This window comes from Microcaecilia unicolor, chromosome 6, assembly GCF_901765095.1.
Source record: "Microcaecilia unicolor chromosome 6, aMicUni1.1, whole genome shotgun sequence".
Taxonomy (NCBI): domain Eukaryota; kingdom Metazoa; phylum Chordata; class Amphibia; order Gymnophiona; family Siphonopidae; genus Microcaecilia; species Microcaecilia unicolor.
In genome coordinates, this window is record NC_044036.1 from 62,899,283 (window position 1) to 62,918,366 (window position 19,084).

A 19,084-nucleotide genomic window follows, 5' to 3' on the forward strand; every position below is an offset into this window, starting at 1 on the left:
TGTGCTTTGTTTCTCCACCACAGTTCAGGCACCCCACAGCAGCTTTATCTGGCAGGGAGGAGCATAAACTCAAGAGAGGGCTTAAATCCTATTTTTTACTTCTACATTTGAGGATCTGCAGTAGTGTGATATGGGAAAGAGGGGTGCAGAAGAGAAGCCCTGTAGCATCTTCTTTTTTCTTTTTCTTAAGTGTCTTTAACTTTTATGTGTTGGATATGTAAACCACTTTGATTATGTATAGAAAAACGGTATATCAAGTCTATAATAAACATAAACAAGAGGGACAGGCATCAATGCCGCGTCACCTACCCCCATCAGCCACTTCCCTCCCATGCCCACTTTTATATATATGCATGTATAATGTCAAGCCAAGGATGATATGTTGGGATATTTTGGCCATTATCTTACAGGTACATTGGCATATACATGTAGATACCATTTTAGATAAGGGGATATTTACACATGGTGATGCTGACCACATTTACTTTTCGAGTTACGATTTGTGGTTTTGATTCAATTTGATATTAAGAGCAGGGACAATATATTGCAGAAAATGTTTTTGAATGAACAATGATTAATCTTTGAGTGGCAGACAGTAAGCCCTTTAGGCTTAAATAAAGAAGTAGAGTGGCTAGAGATATGCACTGGACTTACGTTCGTGGTGCTTTAAAATCACACTGAATGTATGCACAGCGTTTGCTCCAACGTTGGCTAGGAAGACGCCATTGCTCCAGACATCTGTGGGAGGTCCGCTTTGGTTATGCAGCCAAGAATGTGTTCTGAACTTTTGATAAGGTAAAGAAATAGTTCATTTGTGATTTTATGAGGGGCTATGAAAGTATTGGGTTTCTTCCATGCTGTTGTATTGTTTTTTCTTCCATGCTGTTGTATTGTTTTTGTTTAGTTAAACCCCTGATGACGCTTACGTGAAATTCAGCAGCTGCATCGGGTTTGACGCCAGCTTTTATTACTGGATAAAATCAACAGGGTATATGAGAAGAGCGTTGCAAAGCGAAACAACCATAGAACTGGATTTTGAAGAGTTTATACGTCACTCAGTTACTGAAGAAGTGAGAGAAGAGTGGATTGTGGGAAGGATTATGTGGTATAAACCATCTGATTTTTTTAATCAGTCTGCTAACTTTGGAGTTCATTGGACATGGGTATTGCCAGCAAAATATGCTCTAATTGTTGGTGAAAAGAGCATTAATACAAGATATGTATGAGAACTGGAGATGGCATGAGGGTATAGAAGTTATAGCTTTCTGAGATTCAGTAACTGTAATAGGCATACACATTGAGTTCATCACTTCAAGGGAAAGAGTGAAATTGTATTTTAATCAGGAGTTAGGATGTGTGTTAGTGAGTATGAGAGTGTATGATTGAGGTATCATTGGCAAGGGGAAACTGTACTTAATATATATTGGATTGTGCTAAAAGTTGTTTGAAAAATTAATAAAATTGTTTAGAAAAGAAAATGTTTAGTTACTTTTGAAGGGAGTTATTGATATTAGTAACTAGATTGAAAAAGATTGTACTCCTTATATAGGGAAGGTGTATACATATTCATTAGGGGTATCCTGAAAACTTGAGCCATTTGCTGCCCTCAAGAACAGAGAATGAAGAACACTGGACTAGAGGGAGGAATTATAAAATAGGGAAAAAATCCAAGGTAGATTCAAATGAAGGCTAACAACATAATCATTGGAACTAACCTTGTGAAACACTGATTGGCACATAGGCTCGAACGAGTTGGCTGATGGAATACTGCCCAGTTGGTATTATGCTGCTTCTGAGATTCCACAGGGAACAAACTTGTACTGTCCTTTGTCAAGTCTGGTTATTAATGACGCAGAACTCAATATGATGAGCAAAGGACTGTTGTGAGCTTTTATGATCATGTGAAATGAGGTGGCAGAGAGTTAATATAAAATTAGACGAGCTCAAACTGCAAAAGGATCTAGCCATTCAAGACAATTGACCTAACAAAGAATATGGATGCACGCTCTGCTAATGAGCCTCATACTGTTTGTTCTCTTCAAGCAAACTCCCTGGAGGTCCTGATGTTCCTAAAGTATGTTTCTGTGACACCAAAAACTGGACAACAGTGTATTCTTTCTACAGAAAGAGAGACTGATGCTGACTGGATACTTAAAACAAACAACATTTCTATCCTGCTGATGACACTTGGTGGTACTTGGGTAAGCCACTGCTAAAAATGTTACTTGGATAAGTTTATTTGTTACCATTTAATCTCTTTGATTGGATTCTCACAGCACTCTGTCAGGATGGTATTTTGAACAAAGTCTCAAGACGACAAGTAGCTGTTCCATGTCAGATCCACATGTACTATTGTAGTTGGCTAAATTTGCAAAAGCTTAGTTGGGACTTAGGCACTTAAGGAATTTCCAAAAGTCAGTTTCTGTGCACCTAAGTTTATTAGACACTTGGGTTTAGGCCAGGGTTTCCCAAACAGTGGATCATGACCTTAAGTGGGAGCGCAAAACCTATATTTGGAGTCACGACCTGGGTGGGCCCTCCTGATCAGCCTATGCCTCCGGGGGGGGGGGGGGGAGGAGGAGGGGGGTCACACTTTCTGTAGCTGCGCTGAATGGTGTCATGGCAACAAAACTGTAACAACTGCTGGTGTAGGCCTGTGGCAAAGCAGGTGTGTTACAGTTTCAATTTGGATGCACAGATGCAATTTTAAAAATACTGGACGCTGAACTATTGATGCCACTTCTGTGTCTGAGGCTGCATAATATTTTCAGGTATCTGGGAGCACTTTATTGCAGGAGTGAGACAGAAGAGTGGGGAAAGCTTGAAGAAGAGAGAGGTACTGAGAAGAAGGTAGTTGGGAAATAGAGAGAAGAAGAAGAAAGTGGTGATGTGGGATGGGGAGGAAAGTGAGACAAAGGCAGCAGAGGCTGGACAGGCCCTGGGGCTGAAAGAGTACAGGAGTAACAGAGGAGAGCAAAGATGCAGCCATGCTTATGAGCTTCACACTCCTCACATAGACAAGATTTGGGTTAAGGGTACATATTTCGACAGGAAGAAAACCATCCTCAATGTGTGTTACAATAATTCAATGGTATATATCGAGTATACAAAAGTCTTTAATGTCAAATGTAAAACTAGATAATAACCATAAGGCCGGAACTTCTCCCACTCATATCCCTTAATATTTCAACTCATTAAAGGCCAAGAGAGACAGGCAAATAGTCACACTTACTAAGTCTCCATCATTCCTGGTTGGTTTCCCAACTGTTCATCACTTAGTCCCTTTAGTAACTTCCCAAGCTCTGTTATTTTATTGAAAATAGTTTTAACAAACTGCATAATCTGGTTGTATGATGTTTTCTTTCACTGGTAATGTTTTACATTACCTTAAACACCATATAGAGAGCAAAGAATACCGTCCTGTACTAGGTTTCCTTCTTGTGATTTTAATCTTGCAGTTCCTGTACAAATAACACTACTTTGGTGATGTTTCTTGGCATCCATGTCACACATTCTCTCTGAAACATGGCATGTGTCGGGATGGCCATCTGTGCATTCATTACCTTTGTTTCTAGATGAGAAGCAATCTTGATTTTTGGCAAGAAAGCATTTCTGTCTGTTGTTTGACTTAAGCACAACATTTAAGTTATTTTATGTGTATTTAAAAATTCTTGAAAATACTATGGACTATTGTACTAGAGACATGAACTTTTGGAGATGTTTGATTAAAACAAGAGGTTGTTTCAATTAAATCTGTTTCCCTGTTTATTTAAGATAGTTCCACTATAAAGTTTCCTCCTTGATACTTGTATTTTCTCTGTAATTTTAGTCTATGGGCTCTCACAAAGAATGTACTATCCATTTCCTCAAACGTAAAATATTTGTTGTGGAAGGGTACTGTGGTCTTTACAGAAGAGTACACTGACAGTGGACAAAGTGTTAATAATAACATGAACAGAGCATCACATTTTCCAATAATCTATTAATCATAGTATATCAGTACAGCACATCTCATAGCTTTCAGTTCCGCAATCTGTATGAAATTCAGATATGGCAGACTTCTAAGCCTCTTTCCATTATCCAAGCTATGCCAAAGCACAGGCTTCGGTATTAATCCAGGAACACACAAAACATACCTGAACATAAATCTGTAAACAAGAATTAGTAGCACAGTGGTAGATTGTCAATAAAAAACAACATACTGCAAGAGGCCACAGACTCTGCCACCCTGCATGTACATTATTGCCAGTTACACGGGACAGCCTCTGCAAACTCATTGTTCTAGCTTTTTGTTAATCAGAACAGAACAGCAGGTAAGTAATCCGTCTACTTTTTGTAATTCCGTATTGACAATAGGGATCAACATGTGGTCCTTCAGCTTTTCATAAACCTGTTTAGGAAAGAAAAATGAACTGTTATAGTTTGCATCTTTAAAATCCCTATATGCTTTCTGGGTCAATGTAAAGAAAGGCAAGACACAAGTCTACAGGGAGTGTATGAGCATGTATGACATATGTTTGGGCCTTCTCTGAGCTCATTCTGGTTGTCTGCTTGATGCTGTGACCTAGGGTTGATAAGGTCTTAGGAACCAAAGGGGCACTTTCTTTCTATTTTTGCTCCCATTGAAAAGAACTCTTCCACCTTATGGCCAAAGCAATGTTTCCTATGGAGAGTTCATTTGTTAGTGAATAGTTGAATCTCCAGAAAAGTAGCAATAGTAGTTCAGATGATTAGTAACTGCTCTTTTTCCCAATGGGGTGGTGGCTACAGAATGGAAGAAACAAGTATAAGTGAGAGACTAGAGAAAAGATTCAATATTAAGCTGACTAGATCCCAAATGAAACCAGGATCTTGGTTTCCACTGAAACTGAATCTGGCTGCTTCGTTTCAGCTGAAACTGAAGACCAAAACAAAACTGGCCCCACCCCCAACCCAACCAAAAAGTGCCCCCTCTCAGGCCCACTTGCAAGCAACAGCCCCCCTCCCGAAACCAACCCTCAGCAGCAGTACCCCTCATGACCCCCCCCCCCCCCCCAGTGGCAGTCCCCCTCGTGAACCCCTCCAATGGCAGCCCCTTCCTGGGTCTAACATGTCATTGGTGGGTAGTGGACAGAGGAACAATCCTCACTCGCTCCTGGGTACTGCCGGTTCCTCCTTCAAAATGGCTTCCGAGGCTTCCAGCCATATTGAGATTGCTCCTGCTTATGCCAGTTCCAAACTTCCAATCTCCAGCTGCTCCTGCTGGTTCCAATCTCAATATGGCTGCCAAGACTACCGCTAGAGATCCCGGAAGTCATTTTGAAGGAGGAGCAGTACCAGGCAGGAATGAGTGGGCTTTGTTCCTGCCCTCAAGGAGGCCACTAGACCACCAGAGTTTCATGAGGTAGGCCCAGGGACAGCCTTCAAGTGACTGGTGGTCTGGGGGGGGGGGGGGGGGAGACAGCGGAGAGGGATCGCAGGGGGAGGGGCAGCGGATCATTTTGGTTTCAGCTGAAAATGCACTTAGGGTTGCCATATGGCTCCAGAAAAAGGAGGACACATTGATCCAGTCCGGGTTTTCCTTCCATTGAAAGCAATGGAAGTAAAACCCAGACTGGCTCAATCTGCCTTCCTTTTTCTGGAGCCATATGGTAACCCTAAATGCACTGGCATTTTCATCCAAAACTTGAACCCAGATTTCAGGCTGGTTTCTGTGCCTCGGAAATCCAAAACCAAAACCACAATTTGATCGGCCTCTAAAGCTGACAAAAAAGATGAAAAACAGAGTAATTACACAGGGCATTGAGTAGAGGAGGTAAATACATACAGGGAAGACACAGCAGAGACAGAGAAGTGGAAAGCGTGGTAGAGAGCTGAAGACTATAGGAAAGATGGACAAAAAGAGAAAGAGGAAATACAAAAAGACAATAAGATGTTTATACAGAATAGAAGAGTCAGAGAGAGTATTATTTGTGGCATATTTAATTCAATTTATAACTTCCCTTTGAACCCAAAGCAAATTTCCATAACCTCTCCACCTCCACCTTCCCTGTACCCTTCATTTTAACATACATCAGTCACTCTACTAACAATTTCAGCCTCTACAATCCTTACAGGCATGTGTGAAAAGCAAAATGAAGATGCTCACAAGTGTAGGGACCAGAAAAGAGTAGTCTAATGTTTATCTCTGAGGACCTGAAGAGAGTAATATTACATACTAGTAGAAAAGGCCCATTTCAGACACAAAAGAAAAGGGCACTAGCAAGGTTTTCCTCGGAGGGTGTATATTTGAGAGAGTGTGTGTGAGAGTGACTGTGTGAGAGAGAGAGTGAATTTGCGAGTGTGTGTGTGTGACAGACTGAGTGAGACTGTGTGTGAGTGTGTGTCTGTGTGAGAGAGAGAGAGTGTGTGTGGCTGGGGCCCCTCCCTCCCACCCACTTCCAGTGTCCCCCCCTCCCAACCAGTTCCAGTGTCCCCCCTTGTCCGTGTTCCAGGGTCGTTGTCGTCCCCCCCCCCTCCCTCTGTTCCTCTGAGTTCCAGGGTCGTCCCCCTGTTTTTGTTGTTTTTTTTTTAGTTTTAGTACAGGTGGTGCATTCCCCCTCCTCCCCTCTCGTCCCCTCCTCTGAATTCCAGAGCCCCTTCCCCCCTAGTTCCAGAACCCCTCCCTCCGAATTTGACCCCCCATCCGAGTTCCAGACCCCCCTCCATCCATCCAAATTCCAGAACCCCCCACCGTGTTCCAGAGCCCTCCCTTCCGCTCTCCAAGTTCCAGACCCCACCTCCCAGCCTCCCTCCCTCCAATTTGCAGACCCCCCTTCCTGTCTCCAAGTTCCAGATCCCACCTCCCTGCCTTCCTCCCTCTGATTTCCAGACCCCCCTCCCTCCGATTTCTAGACCCCCCCGGGAGTTCCTGACCCCTGGACCCCCCTGCCGTGACCCTCTTGAGCCCCCCTTCCCACCACCAAGAGTCCCCCGTCGCTGCCATCGCGTACCTGTGCTGGCGGGGGACCCCAACCCCCGCCAGCCGAAGTCCTGTTGTCGGCCACGCAGCGTGGAGCCGTGGACGAATGATTAAGTTGGAATCAGTTTGTGTTCGTGCGTCCGACGTCAGACGCACGCACACAGATTCCAACTTGATCACGTCATTCATCCACGCCGCGAATCACGGCATAATGGGTCCAGTGACGTCAGCTGGGGCTTCGGAGCCCAGCGAAGAAAGTTACGGACACAGGCAGGCAGGCTCGTAGAACGTTGGTGGTGAGAATTATATATATAGATGTGACTCTGAAAAGAAGGAAGCTTCATTTGGAACTGAAAGCCTTATCTGACTGTAATAAAAAGAGGTAAGTGTGTGACTTTAGGGAGGGCAGGTAGCCATTTGTTTGGGACCAATAAAATGTTTGCAGGATCAACACCAGACTTAGCAAAAAAAAAAAAAAATTAAGCAGGGAGGAGGAAAGCCTCAGAACTATAGAAGTTTGTTTTTATTTATTTTTGTTACATTTGTACCCTGCACTTTCCCACTCATGGCAGGCTCAATGTGGCTTACATGGAGCAATGGAGGGTTAAGTGACTTGCAAAAGTAGAGGCTGACAAATGCGCAAACCAATAGGGAGATAATCTCAAAAAACAGTTTATTCAGAGTCACAAGGAGCTGCCTGTGCCTGAAGTGGGAATTGAACTCAATTCCTCAGGACCAAAGTCCATCACCCTAACCATTAGGCCACTCCTCCAGTATGTACTCCAGTCCCCAAGATTAGCAACTAAGCAGGTTTCAAGCTAACTCTAATGAATAAGCATGCAGATCTGTCGCATGCACATTCATTATGGTTATCCAGAAAACTTAGACAGTTGGTAGCCCTTGAGAATAGGAGTGTCCATCCCTACCCAGTGGATGGAGCAGCAGGCTCAGAATCAGGAATGGCAGGGTTCAAATCCCACTCTTTCACTGATGCTCCTTGTGACTTTGGGCAAGTCATTTCACCCTTCATATTCCCCAGTTACAAACTTAAGATCTGATTTACCAAGGCTTTCCTCCCATTCTCCTCAGTCTATATTTTACAGCTTCAGCAAGGCATTAGCTTCTGGTGAGAATGTAATGTTTTATTAGCCGTAAACATGCCATCCCCAGTTCTACAGTGAAGTCACTAATAACCACATGGCTTTCTACCTTTGCACTTTCGGGATACTCCTCAGGGGCTCGGTGTAGTAAGACGTGCCCTTTATTTGGTATGTTTAGGTAAATACAGTTTGCTGCAGCATCATCTGGTACTGTTAGCTTATCATAGCGGTGGTCACTCATCTGCTGCATAGTCTGCCAAAAAACAAGAAACATGACCATTAAAAGCTATCATGACCATTCCAGACATCTCTGAAAAATAGGCTTGTGCTGACACAGCGGGATGTATAATTATTTCATCACCTGCACAGACTATAGCCCTGCAAATTAAATTAATAGAGCTCTGCAAATTAGAATAAAGGTTTATAGAATATAGCTCTGCAAATTATACATGAAGCTGCATTGAAATCATTGCACTCAGTAATTGACATGACAGGTTGCAAAGGTTTCTTTTCTAGGATATCAACGCCACAGTGGAGATCTTTTTCTTTTGCACACTTATGCTATGGGCTGATGTAGTAAACAGTCCTGGTTAGAGACAAAAGTGATTAGACCAAGACTGCAACTGCTGCCAAGGACACTAGTGGTTCAGTGAATGTGTCCTGTCCTTGTTTTGGGCAATAAAACATGTACATTAGACATAAAAGACAAAGAAGTCAATATACAAAGATTTACAACAGACGTTATCAACGTGGACTACTATCAAGATGTGTTATTTTACTGTAACCTGTGGTAAAATAGCACAAGTTAGTGGGAAAATGACACCTCTTAACAGTAGCCCACATTGATAACTATGCCCTTTAGGCTCCTAAATTGGCCACTTTAGAAAGTTAACTGGGACTGAGATCCTAAATTTATGCACCTATTTTCACTAAACTCCTCAATTTGGGTGACTAAAAAGTAGATAGCAACAGAGGCAGATAAATTGTGTGTGTGTGTGTGTGTGTGGGGGGGGGGGGGGGGGGGGGGGGGGGGGGGGGTTAACCCTGATTTTCAGCACCAGGAGAGTAATTCTATAAGGGAGTTAGGCACCATGAACGCACCTATTCTTTATATAAAACTAGCATAAGCAGGTAAATATGAGCACTTCTGCCAGCCATACAGCATCAGCAGAGCTCCCACTTATGCGCGTAACTTGCAAAATACTGTGTAAATCCCAGGGGGCATACACATGGACAGCGCATTGGCGGGGATCCCACAGAATACTATAAGTTACATGCAATCCATCTCTGGCCGTCTTCAAATCTAAACTAAAAGCTCACCTTTTTGATGCTGCTTTTAACTCCTAACCCTTATTCACTTTGTTCAGAACCCTTATTTTATCATCCTCACTTTAATATTCCCTTATCTCTTGTCTGTCCTGTTTGTCTGTCCTAATTAGATTGTAAGCTCTGTCGAGCAGGGACTGTCACTTCATGTTCAAGTGTACAGCGCTGTGTACGTCTAGTAGCGCTATAGAAATGATAAGTAGTAGTACATTTATGTGCCCACAGTTACACCATGTCAATGACTGGTATAACTGTGGGCATATAAATGTAAAGCAAGCCGATGCTGGGTTACACTAGTATTCTATAACACAATCTGGGTACTCAGATGCCATTACAGAATAAGCTCCCACCATGCATCCTTGGGTACCTTAATGGAGGTGCCCAGTTGTAGAACTGCCCCCATAGGGGGGAGGGGAGGGGAAGGTCCTGGTCTGGGGTCCCACTGGACTACCAGGGCTTTTTCAAAGTTTATTTTGGGGGGGGTCAGGGGTTCACTGGACCACCAGGGCCTTTTGTGAGGGGGCAAAGAGGAGACCACCGGATCAACAGGGATTTTTTTAAAGGTTGGGGAGGGGGATGTTCTGCCCGATGTTGGGGGTGGGATGTTCAGGGAGGCAATTCTTGGCAGGGCCAGGTTTTTTTTTTTTTAATTTATTAATGGGGAAGGGTTTGCCTTTTTTTTTTAAGTCAACTTTCCTGTCAGTGCCTGAATCAATCAGCGTTCAGGCACTAACAGGAAAATTAGTGCAGAATAATGAGCAGCTAATACATGACATTAATTTGCATGCTCATTATTCTGAGTACGTTGTGGCAATTTTGCTGTGCTAGGTTCAGAGTAGAATTTGATTCTATAGCGCAGGGCCGTGCCTAGGGTCTCTGGTGCACCCCTGCAGACTATCAGTTGGCGCCCCCCCCCCCCCCCTCCGTCTAGCAGAGCAGGAACAGAAGGGAGCAGGCAAGTAAGCCGGACCTCAGGAAAAAATAGCACTGTATGTATCCCTCATTGATAAGTCTCTGACTCTAAAGTTTAGCAATTTCATTAAAGCAAAATGTATTTTCATAACACTTCAAAGATTTCCAACTCAAAATAGGAATGCTAATTCAAAATGTGAGCAAAGTCCTCTTAGTTTCCAAAGATTCTTTTTCTAATCTCCTTTGCACCAAAGGATATAATTCAGATCAAACATTTATCTCTGATCAACTATCTCTGATCAAATATTAAGGTTTCCTTGCTTACAGTCACTTAAATCTACCTAGCCTTTATATAGCTTATAGGATTTAAACACTCTTAAACTGAAATTCACCCTTTTCTATTCTTCATAAACTTCAAGTAATCCTGAAATATTCAGATCCTTTTCTCACTAGAGGAGCCTCAAACTTCAATCTTCACTAACCTCTTTTCATTCATATTTTCTCATTTACCACATAATCAGGCACTCTCTTATAATTTCAGTCAACACACACAGGAACTCACAGCTGCATGTCTCTCTTGGCCAAACCTATGGTCAGTTGCTGTCTCACTCTGTTCCCTTCCCGCCCTCCCCCCCCCCGGCAGATTTCTAACAGAAGCTGATCATCCAATCAGAGAGCTCTATTGAATGCAGATTAACATACAGACACTCATGGGAATTTTTAGTGAAAAACACTAGATAAACCCTTCGTTTTTGGATCAAACTTCACACTTTTGATCAGAGCCATGACCTAACATTAAGGCTCATTTTTATCCATAAATATGCAAATGAGAACCTCCCAAAAACAGACTAATTTGCATATGATTTAAATAAATCTGAGCATATGACAACCAAGTACAGACTCCCAGCACCTGAATTCTGCAATTAGATTTAATGCAAATACTTTTAAAACTTATTTTTAGCACTTTTAAAATTTCAGGTTCTCTTTAATTTGAATGCTGTTCAAGCTCTGAAGCTCACCCTGAGTGAGGAGTTATCCCCAAACTAAAGCATATATAGCAATCTGGTTGCATTCTCTCAAATAATTTGAAGAGCCTGTCTGCCTCAGTGAATACTGCTGTGTTGCTTTCACTTCTGCTTCATTGCAACTTTAGGTAAAAGATTTTGCAAGTGAGAGGAAGGCAGGGAAGACAGGGCAGCGGGCAGGGAAGACAGGGCAGCGGCGCCCCCCTGCCTTGCTTACTGAGCATCGGCCCACTAGTTCTGAATTCATCTCACTCTCTCCACCCCCACTGATTCCCTTTCTTACTCTCTCCACCACCACTGATTCCCTACCTCATTCTCTCCACACATGCTCCGGGGTCTTCATACTACACTATGTATTTCCATTCACAAAAGGGCTTGTACCATCATCTAACGCTCACTAGATATTGCATCTGATTGGTTGAGCCAATATTTCTGTCTTCCAAAGCATTGTAAAGAATGCAGTTTACTGTACACTGAGCCTTCTCCATGCTACATCTGAAAATGTTTAATGGGTACAGCCAAACCTGACCCCAGAGTATCTTAGTTCTGCTCCTGATGTATTTTTGAAAATATTTTATGAGCCCACTGATGTTTCAAAGCTGTCCTCTGCCTACATCATCAGAAAAGCCCAGTGTCACACTCTCTGCATCCAAAAACATTGATGGTGGAACACTTCAGGTGTTTTCCTTAGAATTGTAACTTAAAATTCTTGGAGTAATTGTTGATCATTTTTAAACCTTTGAACCTCAGTTACAAGCAGTGGCTAAGGAAGTTTTTTGAATGCTAAGGAAAATGAGACGTATGCAAAGTTATTTTGGACAGAATCAGTTCAGATTGGTGGTTCATTCTTTAATATTGTTGCAGCTAGATTATTGTAATATATGTGGGTTGCAGAGAGAACATATGAAAAATATCTTGGATCCTTCAAAACACAGCAGCTCAATTGCTGTTCTCTGTATCAAAGTTTGACAGGGTAAAACTATTATTTGCTAAATTAGATTGGCTTCCAATGGAAGCTCAGGCAATTTTAGAATTATGTACTTTTGGTCTTTTTAATTTTGTATGGCCAGGCTCCAGACCATAAGCTTGACCTGATTGAGTTACCACATAGTGTCTGGATGAACATATTCTATTTCTATCTTGAGTCTTCTTTTCTAAATCTGAAGAAAGTAGTTTACAAATCTGTGCTTACTTTATGTTTTGTTTTTGCCTATCAAGCAGCCAAATGATGGCAATCACTACCTATAGATTTGAGAAGGGAATCACATTACAAATTGTTTCTTGACGTTTAAAAACATTTTTCTTTTAGAAATTTGTTGTGTGTGAGGATTGAGATATATTTGAACTGTGGGAGTGAATTGTTAGCTTCCAGGTATGCTTAATTCTTGACCGTAAACCGCAGTGAACTTTATGAATGGTAGGCTTGTTAATACCTGGTTAGACTAGTGTTCTTACAAGGCACCTTGTTATAGAACTGCCCCCTTAACCTTCAACCTAGGTTCAGAAAACCAGGAAAAACAAGCTTCTGCCCAATCAGCTGTTAAGCAGCAGCTTCAAGCCATACAGCCTCTTCTTCCCCACTGTAGTGGTAGCAGCTAGCTTAGCCTTCGCCTTCCCCTTATAACTATCATTCCCTTTGTCTCTGGCATGTTGCTGCCACCTTTTACCACAGATTCACAAGTAGGGCAGTGCATATGATAAACAGGGGAGGGAGGAAAGGATCCTGAGTGAGGATGGGCAGAATATATGAATTTGAGGAAATGTTCACCTTTTCTCACAGCTGAATTGTGGGTGAGAGCTCCAGCAGCCTGCTCTGCACACTGCTCATAGGCATGCCACCTCTTTTTTCTCTCCAGTACCCTCCTCACTGTCATGTCCCCTGCCTCAACGCAAGCGGCATCCTCGGGCTGCGCGGGATCCCGTCGACATGCACATTTGACTGGCACAGCCCTGAGCCATGTGTGTGTAGTTCTTCTCTGGCTGCAGGCTCCTTGATTGCTTTGCTTCCATGCACCTGGTTCTGCTCTCTCTCTGCCTGGCTTCCAGGCTCCTTGATTGCTTTGCTTCCACGCACCTGAGGCTGCTCTCTCTCACTCTGCCTGGCTTCCCTTGCTTCTCTCCTATTGGTCTTCTGGTTCCTCCTTCCCCTGCTCTTGTCCTATGGCTGTGCTCCTTCTCCCTGCTGATGTCAGACGCCAGCACTTTATCAGCTGAGCTCTTCCTGGACTCCATGCTTCGGCTTCTACTTTGGTAGGTGTTACTTGCTCAGTAGTGTGCTACTTCTCTACTTTGTCCCTCATTGCTGACTTTACCTGTGCCTGGATTACTCTCTTGACCTGCTGCCTGCCTACTGACTTTGCCTGTACCAGGATTACTTTCTTGACCTGCTGCCTGCTGCCTTCTGTTCAGTACCACCCTTGTCATATACGCTGCTCTCTCTCTGTCTGGCTTCCCTTGCTTCTCTCCTATTGGTCTTCTGGTTCCTCCTTCCCCTGCTCTTGTCCTATGGCTGTGCTCCTTCTCCCTGCTGATGTCAGACGCCAGCACTTTATCAGCTGAGCTCTTCCTGGACTCCATGCTTCGGCTTCTACTTTGGTAGGTGTTGCTCAGTAGTGTGCTTCTTCTCTACTTTGCCCCTCATTGCTGACTTTGCCTGTGCCTGGATTACTCTCTTGACCCGCTGCCTGCCTACTGACTTTGCCTGTACCTGGATTACTCCCTTGACCTGTTGCCTGCCTACTGACTTTGCCTGTACCTGGATTACTCTCTTGAGCTGCTGCCTGCCTATTGACTTTACCTGTGCCTGGATTACTCTCTTGCCTGTTGTTTGCCTATTGACATTGCCTATACCTGGATTACTCCCCTGCCTGCTGCCTGCCTGTAAACATTGCCTGTTCCTGGATTACTCCCTTGCCTGCTGCCTGCCTACTGACTCTGCCTGTACCTGGATCACTGTCTTGCCTGCTGCCTGTCTGGCCCTTACATTCACTACCCCGCTTCCTGCTCTGTCTTGTAAGCCCTGCACTCTGCCCGCACCTAGGGGCTCAACCTCTGTGGAATGGCGGTCAGCGCAGGTGAAACCCAGGGTTGTCCGGCCGCCAAGCAGAACCTGGTCTGAGTACCGGGCTCAGCAGCGCTCTGTTTGGTAAAAGAACTCACAAGTCTGACACTCACACTCTGTCATCCAATCCCAACTGAAAGCAGGAGTGGAAAGGAGTTGCTGGCATGGCAGTCTCGTGCTTTTCTAACCTCTTTTCTCTCAGGCCCTGATGCTCAAAAGCAAATGTGGGTGCTAGCAGCCATTAGCACTGGACTAGCGCCCACATTGCTGCTGTCGAATGCTCAGAGCTGGCGGGCATCGTTCCAAACAAGGGCGCTCCTCCTGTGGCAAACCCTATGCCAGCTTGGAGCTGGAGTTAGGGTTGTGCTGAACAGGGGAGAAATAGGGAGCCCAACCTGTCAACCCTAAGCCCTGGAGTTCCAGTGGACCCAGACCCCCCTCAAGGATGTAGGGGCCTGGTGGTCCAGTGGACCCTAGTACCCCACCCCCTAAAAAGTAATTAACACCATGGTGGTCCAGTGGGAACCCTGGCCATGCCCCCCACCATCCTGAAAACTAGCCCTGGTGGCCTAGTGGTGCCCCTCAATTCATGACAAAGGAGGAGGAATGGCATCAAAATGGCAGTACCCCACCCAGTGCATCCTGAAATGCACTGGGTGGAGCTTAACTACCATATAAGGGTCCACCCAGTGCATCCCAGGATGCACTGGGCAGGGCAAAGCAACTGGCAGGAGGAGGGACTAGGACTCCATCCCTCCTCCTTCATCAAGGTAGGAGGGGGTTGTGGTGGCCACCACTAGGCCACCAGGTCTAGTCTTCAGGATGAGAGGCACAGCCGGGATGAGTCTGGAGTCCACCAGACCACAAGGGTACTTTGAGTGCTAGGAGGCTGGGGGGCCTGGGGTCTACAAATCTTCTCCAGAACTCACAACAGCTCCCTAATGCTCAGCACTGACATCGCGCCTAAATTTGCTTGTCATTAGTACTGAGTATTCGGCAGGTGTGTTGCCACGCTATTGTTTTGAGTATCTGGGAATCAGTGCACAGTAGAAATCTGCAGATCACCAAACAGAACCACGTAGGCAGGAGAGGCACTGACAACAGGAAGAGAAGATTAGAGAAGCACTAAGTCTGCTGTACCACTAGCTGTATTCCTGCTGCCAGTTGGGAATGGACCACATTGATAGGGGCCAGAAGCAAAGGTATAACTAGGGGAGGGCACAAGCGGAGCAGCCGCTCCCCCAAATGGATTTTGAATGAAATGGCACCTATGCAGATCTGACACCTATTTTACAAAAGGTCTGCTCCCTCCTGATGTCAAAATCTGGTTACATTTTTGGTCAGAAGTGATGTGTGTCTGGGGGGAGGGTGCAAATGTACACATTGGCCCCTGGGTGTTGGAGACCCATGGTACACCACCGTACCTCAGTGACTCATAGGCAGGTGTGAGGATCTTTTCAGCAGCTTGAAGTCTTCTCCAAGGCTACACTGCTTGCTTAAAAAGTACCCAATATGGTAAAAATAAATCCCCATGCATTACAATACATTCATTTAGATCTCAGATAACGAAAGACATTGTTTCTCATGTCAGCTGAGAAATGTTGGCATTGGTGCACACATCATCCTGAAGTGTATGCCAATTTTTGAAGGTTTAGGAAATTAAATTAATGTAAAAATAAAAAGGAGAAGTGTAACAACAAAATCATTAAGGGTAATTTAAAAACCCGATGCAATGCCAAATAACGTGCTGACAAGTGACTGCAATTGTCTGACACGAATGCTGACTTTGTAGATCTTTCAGGGGTTTCCGAATGTAGTGCAGCTGTTGCCTCAATTACTGTGCACAATCAAATAAGTTATGTAACAATGACATTAAGCAGATGGTCCTTGCTGCTTCCTTTAAAAGGAAAGATCCATAAAAATTAGAGATGAGTTGCAAGTAGAGATATGACCTATGGCCATGGCTGCAAACCCTGCCAGTATTCTGGGGCTTTGGACAGGTTTACTGACTTGCAATGATAGCTCCAGAAGTAAAATCCCAGGAAACGGGGGATAATTTAGCAAACTCCTTAATACTAGTATGCAGAATTAATAATAAAAAAAGTACGTCATTAAGAAATTAAATTTTCTGTCTCTGTTTTAATGCCCTAATGCTTTCTGTAAGATGAAAAGAATTAAGATTGTGCTGGACAGAGAGTTAAAAATGAAGGGCCCGATATTCAAAACAAAAGGGCCCTGTTTACAAAGACATGCTAGCATTTTTAGAGCACGCTAACCCTGTAGATGGCCATAATATTCCTAGAGGCGTCTACACAGTACGCGCTAATTTTTAGTGTGTGCTACCAATGCTAGTGCATCTTTGTAAACAGAGCCCAAAATCACCTGTCTGGGGCTAACTGGGCATTTTGGTGGCACTTAATTGAAAATGCCCAGTTGGCGCTCAAGCCAAAACTGGCTATTTTGGAGCAGGGGCATAGCCAGACCTTGACAAGAGGGGAGGCTAGAGCCCAAAGTGGGGGGGCATATTTTGGCCTGCCACCTCCCCCCCCCCCCACTGCCGCCGCTGCCCCCTACCACCACCATCTCCTCTCCCCCGCCACTGCCGCTGCTGCACGATAGTACCTTGGCTGGCGGGGGTGCCCAACCCCTGCTAGCTGAAGTGTTTGTCCCGCGTTGGTCCCATTTTGCCTGCCCTGCTCTGTTCTCAGTCATGCCTTGCACGCTCGTTTTAATGAAACTGAGCATGCAGTTTGTAAAATGGATGTTCATGCTGGACTTATCAAAGTCAGACATTTGGTTTCAACCATAGGCGTAGTTTGACTGTTTCATTTGGGGGGCAAAAAATGGGCGGAGCATATTAGCATATCATTTGCATATATACATATGCAAATGAATATGCTAATATGGAGGAAGGAAATGAAATTTACAGGCAAAATATCACAGATGCACATTTCAAAAAGCTGACACATTTCAATTAATAAATTATGAATAAAATAAACTTTTATTTACCTTTGTTGTCTGATCATGTAGTTTTTCTATTCGCTTTGATCCCAGTGTCTTCTGTTTTATGCAGTGTCTTCTTTCCAGTAGGCTTCCCTCTGCTCCCCACCCTCCCAGTCCCATCCATCTCTTGCTCCTTCCCTCTGCTCCCCACCCCTCCATCCCATCCATCTCTTGCTCCTTCCCTCCGCTGTGCCTGACCTCTCCAAATCCCATCCATCTCCTGGTCCATCCCTCTGCTCCCCACCCCTCGCAGTCCCATCCATCTTCTGTTCCTTCCCTCTGCTCACCTCCTTTCCCAGTCCAATCCAATTCCTGGTCCTTCCCTCTGCTCCCCACCCACCCCTTCCAGTCCCATCCATCTCTTGCTCCTTCCCTCTGCTTCCCACCCCTCCCAGTCCCATCCATCTCCTGCTCCTTCCCTCTGCTCACCTCCTTTCCCAGTCCAATCCAATTCCTGGTCCTTCCCTCTGCTCCCCACCCCTCCCAGTCCCATCCATCTCTTGCTCCTTCCCTCTGCTCCCCACCCACCCCTCCCAGTCCCATCCATCTCCTGCTCCTTCCCTCTGCTCACCTCCTTTCCCAGTCCAATCCAATTCCTGGTCCTTCCCTCTGCCCCCCACCCACCCCTCCCAGTCCCATCCATCTCTTGCTCCTTCCCTCTGCTTCCCACCCCTCCCAGTCCCATCCATCTCCTGCTCCTTCCCATTGCTCCCCACCCACCCCTCCCAGTCCCATCCATCTCCTGCTCCTTCCCTCTGCTCACCTCCTTTCCCAGTCCAATCCAATTCCTGGTCCTTCCCTCTGCTCCCCACCCACCCCTCCCAGTCCCATCCATCTCTTGCTCCTTCCCTCTGCTTCCCACCCCTCCCAGTCCCATCCATCTCCTGCTCCTTCCCACTGCTTCCCACCCTCCCAGTCCCATCCATCTCCTGCTCCTTCACTCTGCTTCCCACCCTCCCAGTCCCATCCAATTCCTGGTCCTTCCCTCTGCTTCCCACCCCTCCCAGTCCCATCCATCTCCTGCTCCTTCCCACTGCTTCCCACCCTCCCAGTCCCATCCATCTCTTACTCCTTCCCTCTGCTCTCCACCCTCCCAGTCCCATTCATCTTCCCTCTGCTCCCCCCCCCCCCCCCGCGAGGTCCAGGATCGTGACTCCGTTTACCCCCTCTCTTCCTCCCTCCCTCCGGTGCAGGCAGCAGTCTTCTTCAACCTTTCTGTGCTCCTGGCAGCGGTAGCGACGTATACACGCTGCCTTCGGTCTGCCCCGGAAGCCTTCTCTTCAAGTTCCTGTTCCCACCTATGCGGGAACAGGAACTTGAAGAGAAGGCTTCGGGGCAGAGCTGAAGGCAGCGTGTACGTCGCTACCGCTGCCAGGAACAAGAAAGACTTAGAGAAGATTGGTGCTGCCTGCGCCGGAGGGTAGGAAGAGAGGGGGTAGATAGACACGCTCGTCTCCGTCCGCTTCGCTGCTTCCCTGCCCTCTTTGTCTGCGTCCCGCCTTCCTCTGATGTCATTTCCTTTCGGGCGGGATGCAGACAGAGAGGGCAGGGAAGCAGCGAAGCGGACGGAGACGAGCGCGTGCCTGCTTGTTTTTTTTTTTTTTTCATTCTAGCGCCAGCCCACGTCCTCGTCGTTTGGGGGGGGGCATTGCCCCCCCTCGCCCCCCCCAGTCTACGCCTATGGTTTCAACCCAACTAATTCTAATTTACTCATATA

At 45.5% G+C, this 19,084-nt stretch overlaps 1 protein-coding gene across 1 annotated transcript in view; it reads right to left on the bottom strand.

The window, feature by feature from the left end:
- Positions 1-3,098: 3,098 nt before the first annotated feature.
- DDAH1 (dimethylarginine dimethylaminohydrolase 1) overlaps positions 3,099-19,084 on the bottom strand; it is a 201,395-nt gene continuing 185,409 nt past the window's right edge. The window contains exons 5-6 of the mRNA XM_030205495.1: positions 8,150-8,293; positions 3,099-4,390 (exon numbers count right to left, since the gene is read on the bottom strand). Of these exons, the coding sequence (XP_030061355.1) occupies positions 4,274-4,390; positions 8,150-8,293 (261 nt within the window). The 3' untranslated portion in view covers positions 3,099-4,273. The remainder of the gene's footprint in view (positions 4,391-8,149; positions 8,294-19,084) is intronic.